The 16,713-nt window shown below is 44.7% G+C and overlaps 1 protein-coding gene across 6 annotated transcripts in view; it reads right to left on the bottom strand.

Annotated features, from left to right (window-relative positions):
• Nucleotides 1-16,713, bottom strand: part of pcdh7b (protocadherin 7b) — a 127,301-nt gene that overhangs the window by 66,800 nt on the left and 43,788 nt on the right. For 2 of the 6 annotated variants that reach the window (XM_037758081.1, XM_037758084.1), the window contains exon 2: nt 309-528. The exons of 2 other annotated variants lie outside the window; for them this stretch is intronic. In XM_037758081.1, the coding sequence (XP_037614009.1) occupies nt 309-528 (220 nt within the window). The remainder of the gene's footprint in view (nt 1-308; nt 529-16,713) is intronic. 2 more of the 6 variants (XM_037758082.1, XM_037758085.1) reach the window with 1 other exon arrangement.

Below are 16,713 nucleotides of genomic sequence, written 5' to 3'. Positions count from 1 at the left end.
GCCTGCCCGTCTCTGAAGCAGACCCATAGGTTTTATAATAAATCCCACACCTCGTCTTCACATGATGTACATTCGTGGAGGGGCTTTAGATTTAATAAAAAGTTGCAACCGCTTCACAACACCACATCACCTGATCGGGACTAACCAAAAGCCAAAAAACACCTACTTGATAACAAATCTTGTAAAAAAAGGACATGTATCTGTATGTTTCTAAGGCTGTCTACCGTCGGCCGTGCTACTGTGCGTGAATGTGTGTGTGTTTCCTGTATCTTAACGCTTGCTTAATCTCCTTTAGTGTTTGCCCCTACCATTTTCCATGTGCTCTGCCTCACCGACACTGCCATCCGGCGTTGTCCTCTCGTAGCTGTCCTCCGGTAGGGGTAGGGCGCCCAGCCGGGGGCCCGACGAACTCTTGCTGCTGGGCGTCTCCGACTCGTCCAGTCCGCTGTCGTAGCAGCTCTGCAGCGATCCCTGCTGGTGAGGGTCCTGGGGCTGGCTCACCACCGAGAAGGTCACTCGGCGAAACGGCTACAAGACAAACCAAACGGCCGGGGGTCACTATAAAAGGGACTGTTTTTACTTTGTTTTGTATTCTTTGACTATAGCTAGGGAGTTGGATCTTCTAGATTTTTGGAAAAGGGATTTTGGGTCAGGATGGTAGAAAAGTAGGATAGGAAAAAATGGGGCAAGGGTAAGGAGTCGTAGAAGTGTGCTAGCTGGATTTTTAAGGACACAACTATCAGAACTAACATAAATCTCCAAGCTAGCTTTGATGTCACTTTCCTGACCCCAAAAAACAAGATACACAACCTAATCTGCTCTATCGCAATAGCCGACAAAGACCTTTTATCACCGCAAACAAGGTCATGCCTTTCTCTCACCCTGAAAACTATCAATAGGTGGACATTGTAACAGGGACATGCACAAAGGGAGTCTTTCACAAGCTCGCTTGAAGCCCAGGGGACCAAGACGATATGGCAACTGGCTAAACCTGTGTGTTGAATACAATCACGGAGGGAAGAATGCACTGGCCTCATCCACTTATTTATTTGCCCACGAAAAAGAGGACAAGGTGAACAAGCGTCTGGCTCTGCAGGAGGTCCAATTTGACTCTGCAGAGCAGAAACACTAAAGATGAGTACACACAAACAGAGCAGGCTGTTCTCATACACCGTTTACAGCTATACCTACAAAAAAGTAATGCACTATAATTTGTATATATCCCACTAAATCAATTTGTATGTAATCCAAGTAATTGTGAACCAAGAAGTATAAAGAGTGACAAACGCACCATAGGGAGGAGGTCGGGGTGGGTCCAAAAACATCGGATTTTCGCACAGGAGACCGGTGTTCATACCCCGTGTGAAACCAGAAGTCAACATTGATTTATTTGTCTCTTAACTTCCGTATTTAAGTTACGCCAGTTCCAGTGTTATTTCAACCCAAACCACGATCTTTTCCCTAAACCTAACTAAGTCGTTTTTGTCACGTAACTTCCGTATTGAAGTTACGCCAGTTTCGGTGTTATTTCAACCCAAACCATGATCTTTCCCTAAACCTAACTAAGTAGTTTTTGTCACATAACTTCTGTATTTAAGTTAAGCCGCTTCCTGTGTTATCTTAACCCAAACCACAATCTTTCCCTAAACCTAACGAAGTAGTTTTTGTCATGTAACTTCTGTATTTAAGTTATGCCACTTCCGGTGTTATTTTAACCCAAACCACGGCCTTTTCCTAAACCTAGCTAAGTAGTTTTTGTCACGTAACTTCCGTACTTAAGTTATGCCACTTCCGGAGTTATTTTAACCCAAACCACAATCTTTTCCTAAACCTAACTAAGTAGTTTTGTTGCCTAAACCTAACCAAGTGGATTCCGCACATTTATTTTGAAAAGACCGGAGCGAAAATTGACAAATGCGTCACATGTTGCTGGACATTCATAGGAAACACACTAGAAAAATGAGAAATAACGTTTCGTAAGCTATCATATGAACCGTTGTATGAGCACACGTTGAGCAAGGACACCTACTACACTGCATGTGAGCATGTTGGTTCGCCACCATCAATAAGAGTAGCCTGCTCATTATTGAACAGTGTCCTGAGTTAAGCAGTAACAGAGCACGTCATTAAAGCAGAGACCTCTTGCTCACTGTCTCCGTCCGTTTCCCTCCCTCCCCTCTACATCTCTCAATCCCTGTCTTGAGCGTCGTACAAAGGTAATGGCAGAGAGAAAGGGGGGATGAAAGAGGGAGAATGAGCATAAGGCGAGGACTGAAAGATCAGGCTTGGTCATTACCAGAATAAATGGCATAACAAATGGCTAATGCCATTCATTAATTAGATACAAACACAGTCAGGAGCTGTTGCTTCTCCTCCAGCCCCTTGGCTGGACCTCATCACTTCTTCTTCTGCTTTTGCTCCTCCTCCCCCCTCCTCCCTCTGTCCTCCTTGTTTCCTTGCTCCATCATGAGAATATTAAACAGGATAGAGGCCCATTACTCAAACATTTTCTCTTTCTCCCTCCATCTCCTTCCATTTGTTCCCACATTGTCTCACCTGATGAAGTGAAATCTGTTATCAGCCTCTGTGGCCGGTAACTATGTCTTTAAAGGGGACCTATCGTGCTCATTTTCAGGTTCATACGTGTATTTGGGGTTTCTACTAGAACATGTTTACATGCTTTAATGTTCGAAAAACACTTTATTTTTCTCATAGTGTCCGTCTGAATATACCTGTATTCACCCTCTGTCTGAAACGCTCCGTTTTAGCGTCTTTAAAACCCCCTCCTGAAAAAGCCCACTCTGATTGTTTAGCGTTTTCTGCGCTGTCTTCACAGCATCACTGCGGCCGGGGACTCACTGGGTGTCAACTACACAGAGTTTAGAGGCTCTTCTACCAGTGTCTGTATAGTTGTGACATCACAACGTTACGGAAGTCCTGACCACTTGTTTTGAAATGCACAGTTTCTGAATATGGGCCATGTAGATTTCTCTGTGGATTGAGTGTTTTGATACATTCACAGTATTTATATATCACCTTCAACTGCTTTATAATCCAAAAAAGACATGGAAATCTGACTTTCAACAACATGGCACCTTTAAAGCTTTGCCATCTGTGCACTGAATTATTCAATAATAGCATTTCTCCTCATATTTTCTTTGCTTTTTCCCTTTTACCCTCAAATGTTTTCTCATTGCTGTTTAAAGGCATTTTGCTATAATAGCACCTGCCACTGGTAAACAAGAAAAACAAATGGTTTCTTTAAGACCCCCTCCTGAAAAAAGTCCAGTTTGCTCTGATTGGCTTGTGACAAAAACATGGTGCACCTTTGCAAACGTAGTTCTATATTCTAATGAGCCTGATTTGTACGTCAATCCATTCCCCGTTTTTGATCATTCGATCTGAGAGGCAGATGCCAAAACATCATGTCAAGCTGGGATATTTGGTGCGCGTGGAAGTACGTAGAAAAAGAGTGACAAATGACGCATACACACAGATATAAGTGACACTCTCAGCAAGTGTTGACAGGTCACCACAGGAAGGTGAACCTCTTTGTTATGGTGTCATCCTGAGACACTTACTGTAAGCACCTCTGAATCTCTGCCAGGCACACACCCGTGAAAGATTCTCTTTCTGATAATGAAATTTCCCACAAGCCACTGGGAAAGAAAAAAAAAATAGGCTTCCTTTAGCTGCCTGTGTGGAAATTTGCATTTATTTATATATTTTCCACCCCGGTTCTTTTTTTTTTCTGGCTGGCTGGCTAGCACAGCAATCTTGGCAATAAATCATGTTTCCATGTAATTACAATCAACACTCAACAAATGAATTGGTATAAATATTCATGCAAATTTCACTTGGATAGTCAAACATTTGTTGCATAATTAAAAGCGGGGGCCCAGAAGGAGAACTGCTCTCTATAAGCGTAATAACACTTGAAGAGATGCTAAGACATTAAACCATGTTTTGTTTGTTTGTTTGTTTGTTTTTACTCTATTTCTCCGAAACACTTGTTTGGTGTGAGGTGTGAGTTAACAAACACGACAGCTTGCGCGTGGTCGAAAAAGAAGAAAAAAAGTATTTTGTCTGGATCAGATTTAGTGGAGTGCCATAGTCCTTTTGGGAAACACGGTTTTCTAATGATACAAATTAAACCACTGTTGCCTAATGAATTGCTGGCGAGGCTGGGTCGCAAAGAAAAGAAACACTCGAGCAGGCGCGCACTGAGGGAAAATTGAGTTTGGGTGAGAGAAAAGAAGCTGACGGGAAAAAAAAAACAGAAGTTAAATGAACAAATAGATTTTATTCACCTGAATTTCCCCTGATTTTCACTGGAGGGAGAGCGAGATAGAAGAGAGAGGAGAGAAAAAAAAAAGCTAATTTGTTTGCAGACCAGAAATGGAGTTCATGCAGAGATCGCCGGAGGCTTTGGATTAGAATCTGCGGCAACCACCGTCTGCACGGCGACCTTCGCTCCCTTCATTCTGTGTCTTTTAAATAAATGAATAAAATAAAAAAGTGATTCTTTCTTAGTCATTTTTCCCTTATATTTGTGTGTGTGTGTGTGCATGTCTGGGTGTGTGTCTCAGACGTGGCCTGGGAAAGGAAAATGAATTGTCCAACATGCCATGTGAAATCGCATATGGCAATGCTTTCTTTCTCTTTTTCTTTCAAGTATTCTTTGGAAAAATTTGGGGGCTCACCCGGGAGAAATTAATAAAATTATCTGCCATGCACACACACACACACACACACACACACACAATCAGGGTTGACGGTCAGCCAGAAGTAAATGCACGAGGGATGGCGAGGGAGTGAAGAATAAGAGCAGGCTGTGGGTGTTACAGTGAAAGCTTTCCCCTTCGCTGTCGTACGACACAAAGCTGACCCCGCTTCGCACCAGACACTGGTAATTTTCAGACCTGGTGTTGAGCCTGACCGAGTACATGCCCTTTGAAGGCAGTCCCTCTACCTCCTACCCTGACCTCCCGACCTCATGGTCCACTCAGCTGCCAATCAATCTAGCAGTGCACATAACACAAACACCGTCAAAGGTCATGACCCCAGTCCTGTTTAATTTTAAAGGAAAGCCACATTATTTCTGAAAAGAAAACATCAGTTTATTAACCGTCTATACGTATATCCATGAGTAAAGTAATTACCTGTCAGAGAGTGGCCAAGCGTTCAATGTAATGGCTTCCATTTCAAGTTAGCACTAGCTTGCTTTATCTTTACCAGATGCCGGGACCCCCGCCTTTTCCAGCCTCCTTTCGAGGTGCGCCATGTGATTGAAAGCCAGCTGCGACAGCCACGGGTGATTGAGCAAATCCGTCATCCCCAAAAACTGAACAATGCAAACAAGCCACAGGTTTGCAGAAAGGGAGCTTGGCCCGGCCTGTTTCCTGGACGCTAAAGGGAAAACACGTGGGCTGCCTGACTCGGAGCGGAGCCGGGGGCCAATAAAAACAGGGGCCGTGCCACTCGTGTCAATAATGTGCGACCTCTTGGATTTGATTTTCATTTCCTCCCCCCACCCCACCCCCTTTTCTCCAAACTAACCGTTGAGCCGCCGCTGTCAGCAGCACTTTGTTTGAGCCTTACTTCTTCTTTTATCTCCATGCAAACAGTGGAATGGGGTAACACGGTGTTTAGAGGTAGAGCGCTCTGCCTTTTGAATGAAACCTCAGTTGTTCAGACACTAGTTGAGAACACGTTACTTAAGGGTATGCAGTAGCTTTAATGTCAAGTATGTTGTAAAAAGTTCCCATTATCAGATATCCAATTCTCCAGTGCCACTCATGTGATACAGTACATGTAAAACAGGGGTTATCAAACTATTTGGGGGCCAAGGACCCCTTAAAGGGGAGAACATTTTCCAAGGACCCCGTCATAATCCTAACACCGATTAAGCATGATTCTTACAACCATTTGTATTCTTCGATGCCACTGGAACTATTTGTATTCTAAAACTTTTCAACCTAAATACTTCAGACCTGTTTGATAGCGATAAAACAGGAACACATTTCAATTTAAATCATGTTAACACCACTTTGTTCTGCGCTGATATTCCAGGTGCTCTGTGATTTTGCTTTATCATAGCTGGCTTCATGTCTTCATTACCTGAAGACACATGACGCATTTTGGTCTCCCGTCGCTGTCGCTCGACATAACTGTCGCAATTTAGCTAGTTTGGGCTTAGCGTCATTTGACGATGTGGACTTAATCAAATATTTCTCCAAGCTCGCTGACTGATTCATGACAGATTGGCGTGATGTGTCTCAATCATATCACTTTCTATTGATCCAAAGCCAACGTAGGTGGGAGTAATGGACACAATGTTCTTGTTTTATTGGTGAAAATAGTTCCCCCATCTGTTGATATTTTACTGATACAGCACAATTTCATAATGTATAGCAAATTTATTCGAGGACCACCTGACAGAGTGCCACGGAACCCCCGCTTTGAGAACTACTGATGTAAAGGACACACAATGGTGACTGTGTTTGTACTGAGGAAGCCTTTTTTCAACCCGATCTCTCTGGATATCTGGATTTATAATTAAGCCCACCTTCAACCAGAGCCTCTGGGTGGAGTGAGGGATAATGCAATGATGTAGGTACAGGCCTGCTTGGAAAAACACAGTGTGTGTGTGTAATTTCAGCTGTAAGTACCTTTGGCGGATGGCAGTGACCCACTCCACCGTGAACCACAGGAAGTAATTGTGGCAGGGCAAGGGGAGCAAAACACAAACTGCAGGGCTAGTGTCTTATTGCAGTCAACCAAGAGAGATGGAGGGATGCAGGGGAGGAGAGTAAGTGAGATGGAGAGACGGATAAAGAGGCCAGTCAAACAGGAGGGGGAGAGGGGGGTGGGGGGTAAATGACACATGAGTACGGCCAACGATTGCCAAAAGTGCCAGTCGGTAATTAAGAAGCCGTGTTTCATTTTTAATGGGCGACCAGACAGCGACCCGCATATACCGCCACCTGAGATGCACGGAAAGTGCCAAATGGCCACGCTACACCAAACGACACACTTAAATTGCCTTCACCCAATCGCAGGCTGCTTTGCTTTGCTTTGCAAACGCGGGGTGAAGGTGAAGCTTGCTGTAATTCCAGTACTGGCTGGATTAAAAAGATCACGAGATACACTGATGCCGCAGCTATAAATGAGACAAATGTCCTCAGGGTGAATGTCTGACTGGAAATCAATCGGAATCTGATCAGGGTGGATTCGGGTTCTGTTTGGGTGCTGCTCAGTTGCACTTAATTACTATGCGAAGCTAAGTTAAGCGAAGCAGTAGTCAAAAACAAGGTAAATGTGGATAGCTTCCTCAGGTGTGACGAGGGGGATTTCAAAAAGGGTTTCTGTCAGGGAAGAGTAAGTTGTGGGAATTCTGGCTTCAGCTTTGTTAGTGCAACCGCCTCTCAGGTATCATGTTCTAGCCTGACTGATAGCTTTGGCCCTGTCAAGCTCCAGAGCTCCTCTCCGCTTCCTCGCGTCCCCCCCCCCTCTCCAAGCTTCACTCCTCCGCGCACATTCCTCCCAGGTCACTCGGGATGAAGAGGAGAAACCGGGGGTGACATTTTTCCAAAGAACACCCCCCCAAGACAAGCCGAGATAAAAAGAGTCCTCTCGCGAGTCCGATCTTTTTTTTCCAACATTACCTTCCGAGCCAACAAAGATGCAATGTGCTTTCTCTCTTTCTTCTCGTCTATAGCCTGCCGAGTTTTGAAAAAGAAGTTTCACATCTCTCTCACACAAGGGCGTCCAGCTGCTCGTTCCGCACCTTAACTGTGCCCACAATAATGGATTGGAATATAATAAGAGATTAGATTGATAGACTTTCATTTAAAAATCATGTCAGGGAGCTGTGAGGTCATGCAATCCACATGGGTCCCAAAGCTTGATAATAACATTTTTTAAACACCTTTAAAACTACTTTTATTACAGGAGGTGCAGACATATGGGCAGCGCAGCACACAGCCTCGTTAAGAGTTGATGATGCTATTAGCACTCTCTTGTCGATCTTTGAAACCGTGAGTATTTTTTTTATTTTTTTTACCATGTGGTCGTTTTATGATCCGACCGCACACCCGCCCCAATCCAACGTCCTTCAGCGTTCGTCCGCCGAGCCTTTTACTGACCCTTTATTGCACTCTTTGGCAGTCGGAATAGCTGTATAAATATACGTGCTCCAGTAAGAAAAAAGACTATTCAATAAAGACTGCAGGAAACCCAAAACATGAACTCCCCGATGCTTCCGACTATTGTATGGTTGGGGTTGCGCCATAAAAAAAAGTTGTTGCTAGGCATAAAAAGTCCTCGGAAAAGAACTCTGGAGGGATGAATTCTTCGTCGCGGAGCTTGCGCCTTTGGGAACCAGTTTGGATCGAGAGAAAAAGGAAGTGGGAATTGGAAAAAAAAAAAAAAGATGCCAAAGTTTGAGAGAAGTCTAAGAAAGGGAAAGCTTCGTTTTCTTCCTTCATCCACATCTCCCTTTAGTCTTTTCTTTTTCCCAGTGTGTTTGGAATGCCTTTGGATGAGTGCCACTCTTACTATTAGCATGCACGCCATGCACGCCGCCGGAGAGAGACAGACCCAGAGAAAAAAAAAAAAAAAAAAAAAAAGATCACACGTGGTTACTTTCTTAAAGTCTGGGCTAAACTTTTAATTGCTCTTCAAGTGGCGGATTAGGCCATTGGTGTAACAGAGATACTATTCAGGGGGGGATGCGTTTGAAGATGTTCAGAAGCTTAGCCCAACCCCTGACCTGCTCTGAATGGCAAAGGAGAAGTGTGTTTTTTTTGGTTGATGGAGCGGGTGGGGGGGGGTGTTGAGTGGCAGTGGATTAGCTTCAAGCTGACAAATAACACCCTTTTGTGGGATTCTGCTGCTCTTCCGCCGGGCTGCATGAACACCACCACAGCGAGACCCGGTGTCATGATATGGCACGACGCTATAAAAACGATACACTTCATAATTCATAAAGGGGAGGCTTGTCGACCAAAATGTCTTTGCGTTTATGCTGTGTTTTTTTTCAACATCCGCGTCTGTCTGTCACGAATTATGTTACATCCTCTCATTATGAATGGATGCGGCCTTCTCCTGTGTCGCCATGTTAGAGCCACTGCTGCTGCTGCTGACACAGGCGCTGGCTGGCAGATGCCGAGAACGAGTGTCAACCAAAACCCAGAGCCCGGTGTTGCTTACATAGAGTCGGCCTGGAAAAAATCTCGAGATCGCGTTTCCTACTTGTTTTTCCGACTCCAGCCTCTTGTTTTTTTGCACACCGACATCTGAATGGCCGCACCGTTCACTGAGTTGAACCGCTCTCTCCGCGCGCTGCTCAGGCGTGCAAGTGCGTCCTGCCTATCCGAGTGAAAGTGCACGTGTGTGTGTGTCATGTCTTTGTTCGTTGTCATGTCATTTCACATGTCACCCTCTCATCCCAGTTCTGGCATGACATCAGGAATGGGGGGGGGGTTCTAGGTGTCGTGTGTGCGGGGGATCCATCACAGCGGTGGCAGCGCTGCATCTGACCAACGGCCTACTACTGTCAGTTCGTGACGAGCCCCTGGGCCCCGGCGTTAACGTTAGCTTGTTGTGACACGGGTCCGGGTGTCAGCAGAAAAGCATGACACGGCTTCAACGGGAGCCAAAGCGGCCAAATGCCAGAGCCGGAGCACTCACAGATATATATATAAGAAACAGCAGCTCACTTGTTTTTTTGTGCTATACCTGTACCACAGATGGGGGGGAGATTTGGAAGCCTTCAAAAAATGGTATATCTAAAGAAATGAATGTCAACGCAGAGGGTGATAGGATCTACGGCGGGGGATAGACAGATTTGTGGCGAGAAGGATAAAGAAAGACAGAGATAAGCGAGGGGAGAAAGAGAAATGATTCTTTATTTACCACTGATGACAGATAACCTGCATTTAGGGGATCAGGGCTGCCATCCAAACATGGCAACACAAAAAAAAAGAGGAGAGGAGAGATAGATTGGGGGAGGTTAAGAGAGCATATCCAGCTTATCCTCTAATGAGGCGTTCTGTTTGAGTATGATCATGCGGGCATGTATCATTCAAGTGGGATAAGTAGTGTGTGTCCTTGTGTCATCTTCAGAATCATTTCATCAGCGGAGCACCACCAGGTGGCGCGTCTTTGCCTTGAACTGTATTGTCCCGATCGCTCACACACACATACAGGTTCACCATCCGACACCTGTTCCTCCGACAACACGAGACAATTACAATCCGAACAATTATGTAAAAATTGCAAATGAGTAATTAAACCCTAATGTCGGGATAAATAAACTGACGGCGAGAATGGAGAGGATGAAGGAGGCTTGGGAGAAGAAGAAAAAAAAAAAAAGCCCAAGGCAAGTGAGGGAAGAGCAGCGGGAGAGAGGAGAGGGATTGAAAAAGAGATGGAGCTAACGTAGCTCCACTCTGCTGGTGCAACATGAGGATTATGAGAAATGGAATGGCTTCACACACTCACTCGCACATTTAACAGACCTCGAAACTTGGCACTGGAGATGTCCCCCCCCACCCACCCCACCCAACCCTCCACCCGTCATCCCTCCATCCTCGTTCATCATCTCAACTCGCCTCCCCTTATCTCTCAACTTCCCCCCTCTCTCTCTCTCTATCTCCAGTCTCCGTCACTCTCTCCCTATACCTCGCTTATCTCCATTCGAGATCACGCAAGGTCAAACCTCGCCGACGTTTGATGGATGAAAATGGAATTAAGATGAAAGCACACTTTCAGATAATGAAGATATGCGGCGGGAGATTAGGGAGCCCGGTGGAGGCTGCCGAGGTGCCGACCAAATTAATATTGAAATTTATGTGTGTTTGGCTCGGGCCCAGACAATCCCCATGTGTTATTTTCACCAGGGGGGCCAAAGTGGAAAACATAACAAAAATGTTAATAGCGTTTGAGGTTGAGGGGGGGGGAGAGTGGAAAAGCCAATGCCTTTTTTTTTTTTTTTTTTTTTTTTAAGCCGACAGTGTTCTTTTTTGTCTGACGTAGGAATGCAAAAGTGAAAGCGCACAATGCTGCCATTCAGAAGCAAGAGGAGGGATTGTGTTGGGAGCATTGAACACCTGTGGGGGCGCTCAATATCTTGTGATGTTTAAAGGTAGATGCTTTCTTAACCACGCTTGCATACTGACATGTGCCTATGCAGATATTTGACTTTGAAAGTGACGGCGCGCGCATCTTCCAATCCAATCTTCCCCATCTCAGCAGTTCTAAAAGGGCTGGATCAGTGTATGTGTGTTGCAGAGAAGATAGGCGAAAGGGATAAGGCCCTCCCGCGCCTCAGAAGGCATCAAAGACAGACAGCCTATCAAGGCACTGTATCGCTGTCTGATGACGGCGATATGAACACTAATCCGCATGTAAAATAGTCCAGTCCTCTCCTCCAAGGCACTTCTTCTTCTTCTCCGAGTGCACTTAGCTAACAACGATCCTTTTCCCCCCCTCATTCTTGCTTTTACACTATTCCCAGCGAACGAAAAAAAAAACAAAACAAGCAGATAAGATCCACAACGTGCTCTTAAGGTCTCATTTTCAGGCTCTAGCCCTATTAGATCTCATTACTCAGTTGTTGACTGGTTTTTGGGGGCAGCTAATGGGAAATTTGATAATGGCGTCAGGTTGTTTTGGTCCCCACTGTCACGAGCTCTCCGGCACTCTGCCTGCTCGCGGTGGCATTTTGTTAAGGGCGCACGGGAGTGTCGAAAAAACACAATTAACAGCACGGCCTTGTTTGTTCCCTCTGGTGTTTTCTGCCCAGTAAGTCAAAATAATGCAGAAAAAAACATGAGGGAGGAGAAGCACAAAAGAAACGTAGTTCATTTTGGCCCTGTTTTTTTCCCCCTCTCTAATCTGCAAGCTGTTCCCCCTTATTGAATAAGAAGGAGCGTGGTCAGGTTACATGGGAGATCGCCAACAATGGAGCTCTTTGTTAAGACGTTAAGTAAACAGGCAGAATGCTGAAGATATTATCTTTTTTTTTTCATTTTAATCAAAGGTTACGAGAGGTCACGCATGATTACTGGACACCTGTGTCTCCTCTCCGTCTATACCAGCCAATCCCAACCTAAAAAATGTGTGTGTGTCACCTATCGCCTTACCGGCAGCTGGTATCCTAGGAATAAAAGAATGGTCAGAGAGGTGGGCAGGAGATGAAGAGGGGGGTTTAGCAGATGGAGCGGATCCTGTGTCGCGTTGAAATACGCCCCCATCCCTTCCTCATGGTTGCAGGTGAAAGCACCTTACTGTATGCATGACCCCTCCTCCTCCTCCTCCTCCTCCTCCTTCTCCTCCTTGTACTTCTAATCAAGAGAAGGAGAAAGAATGGCTCCTATTGAAGTAACCTAAGCTAGAGGGGGAAAGATAACCGCCGCGTGGACACATCAGACGGCGCTGACACACAAGCACACAGTCTCTGCAGTGACAGTTTCTGCTCAGTGACTCCATGAAGGAGCGGCTGGTGGTGGTGGTGGTGGAGGACGGGGGGGAGGGTCAATGATTCCGAGATGGTTATTGATTTAAAGTGACATCGGCGTGACAGATAATAGTGACGAGTGGTGAGCGCGGCGCAGTGCATCCCATGCAGCATCATCAAGCGATCCATGATGCACCCGGATCAATACGGAGGCATGAAAGTCGGGTTAGCGATATGTGTGTTTTGTGATTGCTATGAATAGGCTTTTCCCTGCGTCCTTGTGGGTTTTCAGTTCAGGGGAGAACAGAAGAGGGCTCCTCTTTTTTTTTTTTTTTTCCCACTTCCTCTATCCTCCTCCCTCTGCCTGCCCAGCCACAACAAGAACCGCTTGAAAAAAATAACACCCCGACATCAAAAACCTCAAGGCCAGAATTGAGGCTGTCACATAAAAAGACACATTTAATTCAAGCTCGTATTACGTTGACATTTTTCTCTCGCTTTGATCTAAGAACAATGCACAGGATTGGCCTCAGACTGGGCCGCCTCCAAAAGCTATACCCAGTTTCTGCTGAACAGGTTTTTCCCTCCCCATTCACCGCTTCATAAAGCAGCATAGCACAGCACCCCATGCTGCACTAATAACACCCCTCATCAGGCTGGCTAATTTAACCCCCTGTGTAAAATTGAGAGGTGGAGGTCACAAAGGGGGGGGGGGGGGGGGGGGGTGAAGCAGCTCTGGCTTAAAACAATAATCACATCTCTAAAAGAAGAAGAAGAAGAAGAAGAAGAGGTTGCTTGACCCACATTTCTACGCTAACAAGAAAAATTGGGTGTGTTTTATTTATCTTGCAGCGCAGACCACATTATTATGAATTTGGGGCATTGGAAGAGAAGTTATTTAGAAGGCTACAGTTTCTGTTATCCCCCATGTATTTACTTTGCCTCCCCTGCTCTCTCTATATACCCTCCCTCCCGCCCCTTCACTGTGCCTCTGGTCCCTCTTCTTCGGCCAGAACGAAAAAGCAGGTCAGGCGTAAACGACAACTCAATAAAGCTGAGTATAATACACCAAAAACTTTAGCAATGCAACTAGGGCTCTCAAAGTTATTAACGCGATAACGCACAAATCGCTTATTTCTTTAACGAAATGGATCTTTCGGAGGTTGTAGCCGGCACAGTTTTAAAGATAGAGTGAAGATGCTGGTGTCATATGAAACTAGAAAACCTAAGGAAGCCATTGGTACCAGCCATGTCGTACTAGATTGTCGCAAAGGAGGTTAAATAAAAATGTTATGGCCTGTTTTCAAAGGGGTCCCTTGACCTCTGACCTCAAGATATGTGAATGAAAATGGGTTCTATGGGTACCCACGAGTCTCCCCTTTACAGACATGCCCACTTTATGATAATCACATGCAGTTTGGGGCAAGTCATAGTCAAGTCAGCACACTGACACACTGACAGCTGTTGTTGCCTGTTGGGCTTGAATTTGCCATGTTATGATTTGAGCATATATATCTATATATATTATGCTAAATGCAGTACCTGTGAGGGTTTCTGGACAATATTTGTCATTGTTTTGTGTTGTTAATAGATTTGCAATACTAAATATATACATACATTTGCATAAAGCAGCACATTTGCCCACTCCCATGTTGATAAGAGTATTAAATACTTGACAAATTTCCCTTTAAAGTTCATTTTTAACAGATAAAAAATGATGCGATTAAGTATTTTAATCGATTTACAGCCCTACATGCAACACATCACCACTATGAGGCAAAATGTGCAACTTTGAATATTATGTGAAGTGTTAGAAATCTGCCTTTTGTAGCGATTCTAACCGTGTGTGAGGTGGCTGTCCTTTTTTCCCAAGATGCATCTGTCGAGTCTTTTTGGTACTTCAGTGGTATTATAAATCGCGCTGTAACATAACAACGCTGCCGGTGTTTTTGCAGAAAGTGGAGTCATTGTGGGTTTGTTTTTTCCCCCCCATAACCGACATGTGCCAGGTACCAGCCCATCCAGATGTGATCATCACCATTAGTGTTTGTTTTTTCAGCACCGACAACTTTTCATTTCTCATCCATCTGTCAAGAATATTACCCGGCGAGTCATCCATCACACTCAATCCACTCCCTAATTCTCGCGTCTCTCGCTCTGCTTATCTCCATACTTTGGAGCCGAGGCGTAATACTAACAAGGTAGAGGGAAGACGAATTGCTTGTTGGGTCGTAAATCCGCAGATAAGGTGAGCGGCGTGTTTCACATTACGGGCTTTAGCCCCCGTGTTATACCTCGGAGGAACTTTCTTCACACTCGCATGCCCAAGCACACACATGAATAAAGGTCCCTGTCATCCTTTCCCTCTCTCCACTAATGAGTTCCATTTCAGTCCCACATTCCTTCACACGACCCTATCAACCTCAGTCGTGTTGAGTTGCAATGCCACCGTCTCCCTGCTTCTTTCGCTCTTCTCGCTCGCTCTCTTTCTATACAACGCTTTCCAGTGCAGCTGATCTCCGTCGAGGCCGCGCAATCTAGTTAATATTTCATCAAGTGGGGAATTTCACATCTGTAGGTCACATCCTGGGCCTCGGCAATTAGAAACTCAAACAGCGACCTGGCTTGCTTCTTTAATTCTCCTTCTTCTTCTTCTTCTTCTTCTTCTCACCCGTTCTTCATTTTTTTTTTTTTCAAAGGGAATTAACAAGTTGAAATTAATTTGAGCCCTCGCTGAAGTCCTCGCAGCGCAATCGCCGTGAGTGGCCGAGAGGGCCGAGGAGGGTGGGGACGGGAGGGCTGCTGGTAGTTGATGTGTGAGATATGCAGAGATAGCAAAAGAGAGACCACAAGAGAGACCACCCGAGTCCACATGAATAAAATAAGATTCCGAGGTTTTTAAAGTGTTGCGCAGCTAAATGAGAAGCGACCGCAGTCATTTGTTGGGTACTGATTCTCTTTGGTCTCGGACAAATCCCTCCGTTTAGGGAAACTAAGGACGTGATGTCGCCATGGTTGCTGGAGAGACACAATGAACTGGTAACCATGGCTAATTATAGCACACCACATTTGTGTGATTTGGAGAATTAAATATTTAATTGTGTAGAGATAAACGTGTATTTCATACGCTCACAAAAAAAAAATCTAGAGAAAATGTAATGTGTGGAACAGAGGCTTTGTTTACACCAAAATTAATAATCAGGACCAGCAGGTGCTTTTTTATAACCCAACTAATATGCCCAATGAGTGATGGAATATTGCCAGAATTAACATAGAACCCAGACTCACACAAATCACAAAACCCAAGCCAGAGATGAGCGTTGCAGGCTCGTTGATAGACCTGCAGTGGGGTCTTAATAGCATATATGTTAAACACAGAGAGGTCTAGTGTATTGGGATGCTGTGTGTACATATTACTCCTAACTGAATGTGACGCGAGCGAGGGTCAGCGTCAAAAATCAGTTGATTGCATTGTTTTCTATTCGGACGCAGCACAAACAGACGTTTGGAGCTGAACTTTTTGTCAGCTGATTTGTGAGGTTGAAATGAGGAGTTATGTATACGACACCTCCTCATATCACTACTAGGGCTGCGTGCGATACGACAAGTATCATGATACAGGGGTTACGATTCAATATATTGCGATACTGTAAGCAAGGCGAGATATTACAATTTTGTTAATCTAATTTTAAGGAAAACTGTCATGGTATAAAGACACACCGCCCATATGCATGAAGTCTGATTAAAAACAAGTGTATTTTTTGAAGCAGTCAGAACAGTGGGATCTGCATTTGCATTTATCACAGTCCCTGCAACATCCAGCATCTTTTAGCAAATGAAATTAAGTATTGACTGAGTTAATCTTTGCATGTTAACTACTTTAGAGAATCGATACAGTATCACAAAACATAATATCCCGATATCCGATATTTTCTTCCACCCCTAATCGCTACAAAAACCTAAAAAAAGAGGCAGCTGGCTGATGGGAGATCACCTGAAATGTTCCTACTTGCTCTTACTTTCCAGTGAATATCACAATATAAAACACGTGCTTTCTGTTAACTTAAAAAGTAGGCAACAAACGTAGGAAGATAGCAAGTATCACCATCTTTTAAATGGTTTTAACGTCTCCATCTCCAGTCTGATCTCCAGCGCTACAGCTGATAGGTTACATGGTTTGTTGACACGACGTAACAGAAGTTCATATTTAACAGATTCCGTGTGGACAGAGAGCTCTGATGTTATTATAA

Source organism: Sebastes umbrosus, chromosome 22 (genome assembly GCF_015220745.1).
Source record: "Sebastes umbrosus isolate fSebUmb1 chromosome 22, fSebUmb1.pri, whole genome shotgun sequence".
Taxonomy (NCBI): Eukaryota; Metazoa; Chordata; class Actinopteri; order Perciformes; family Sebastidae; genus Sebastes; species Sebastes umbrosus.
The sequence above is the reverse complement of the archived record's forward strand: the minus strand, read 5'-3'. Positions and strand labels throughout refer to the sequence as shown.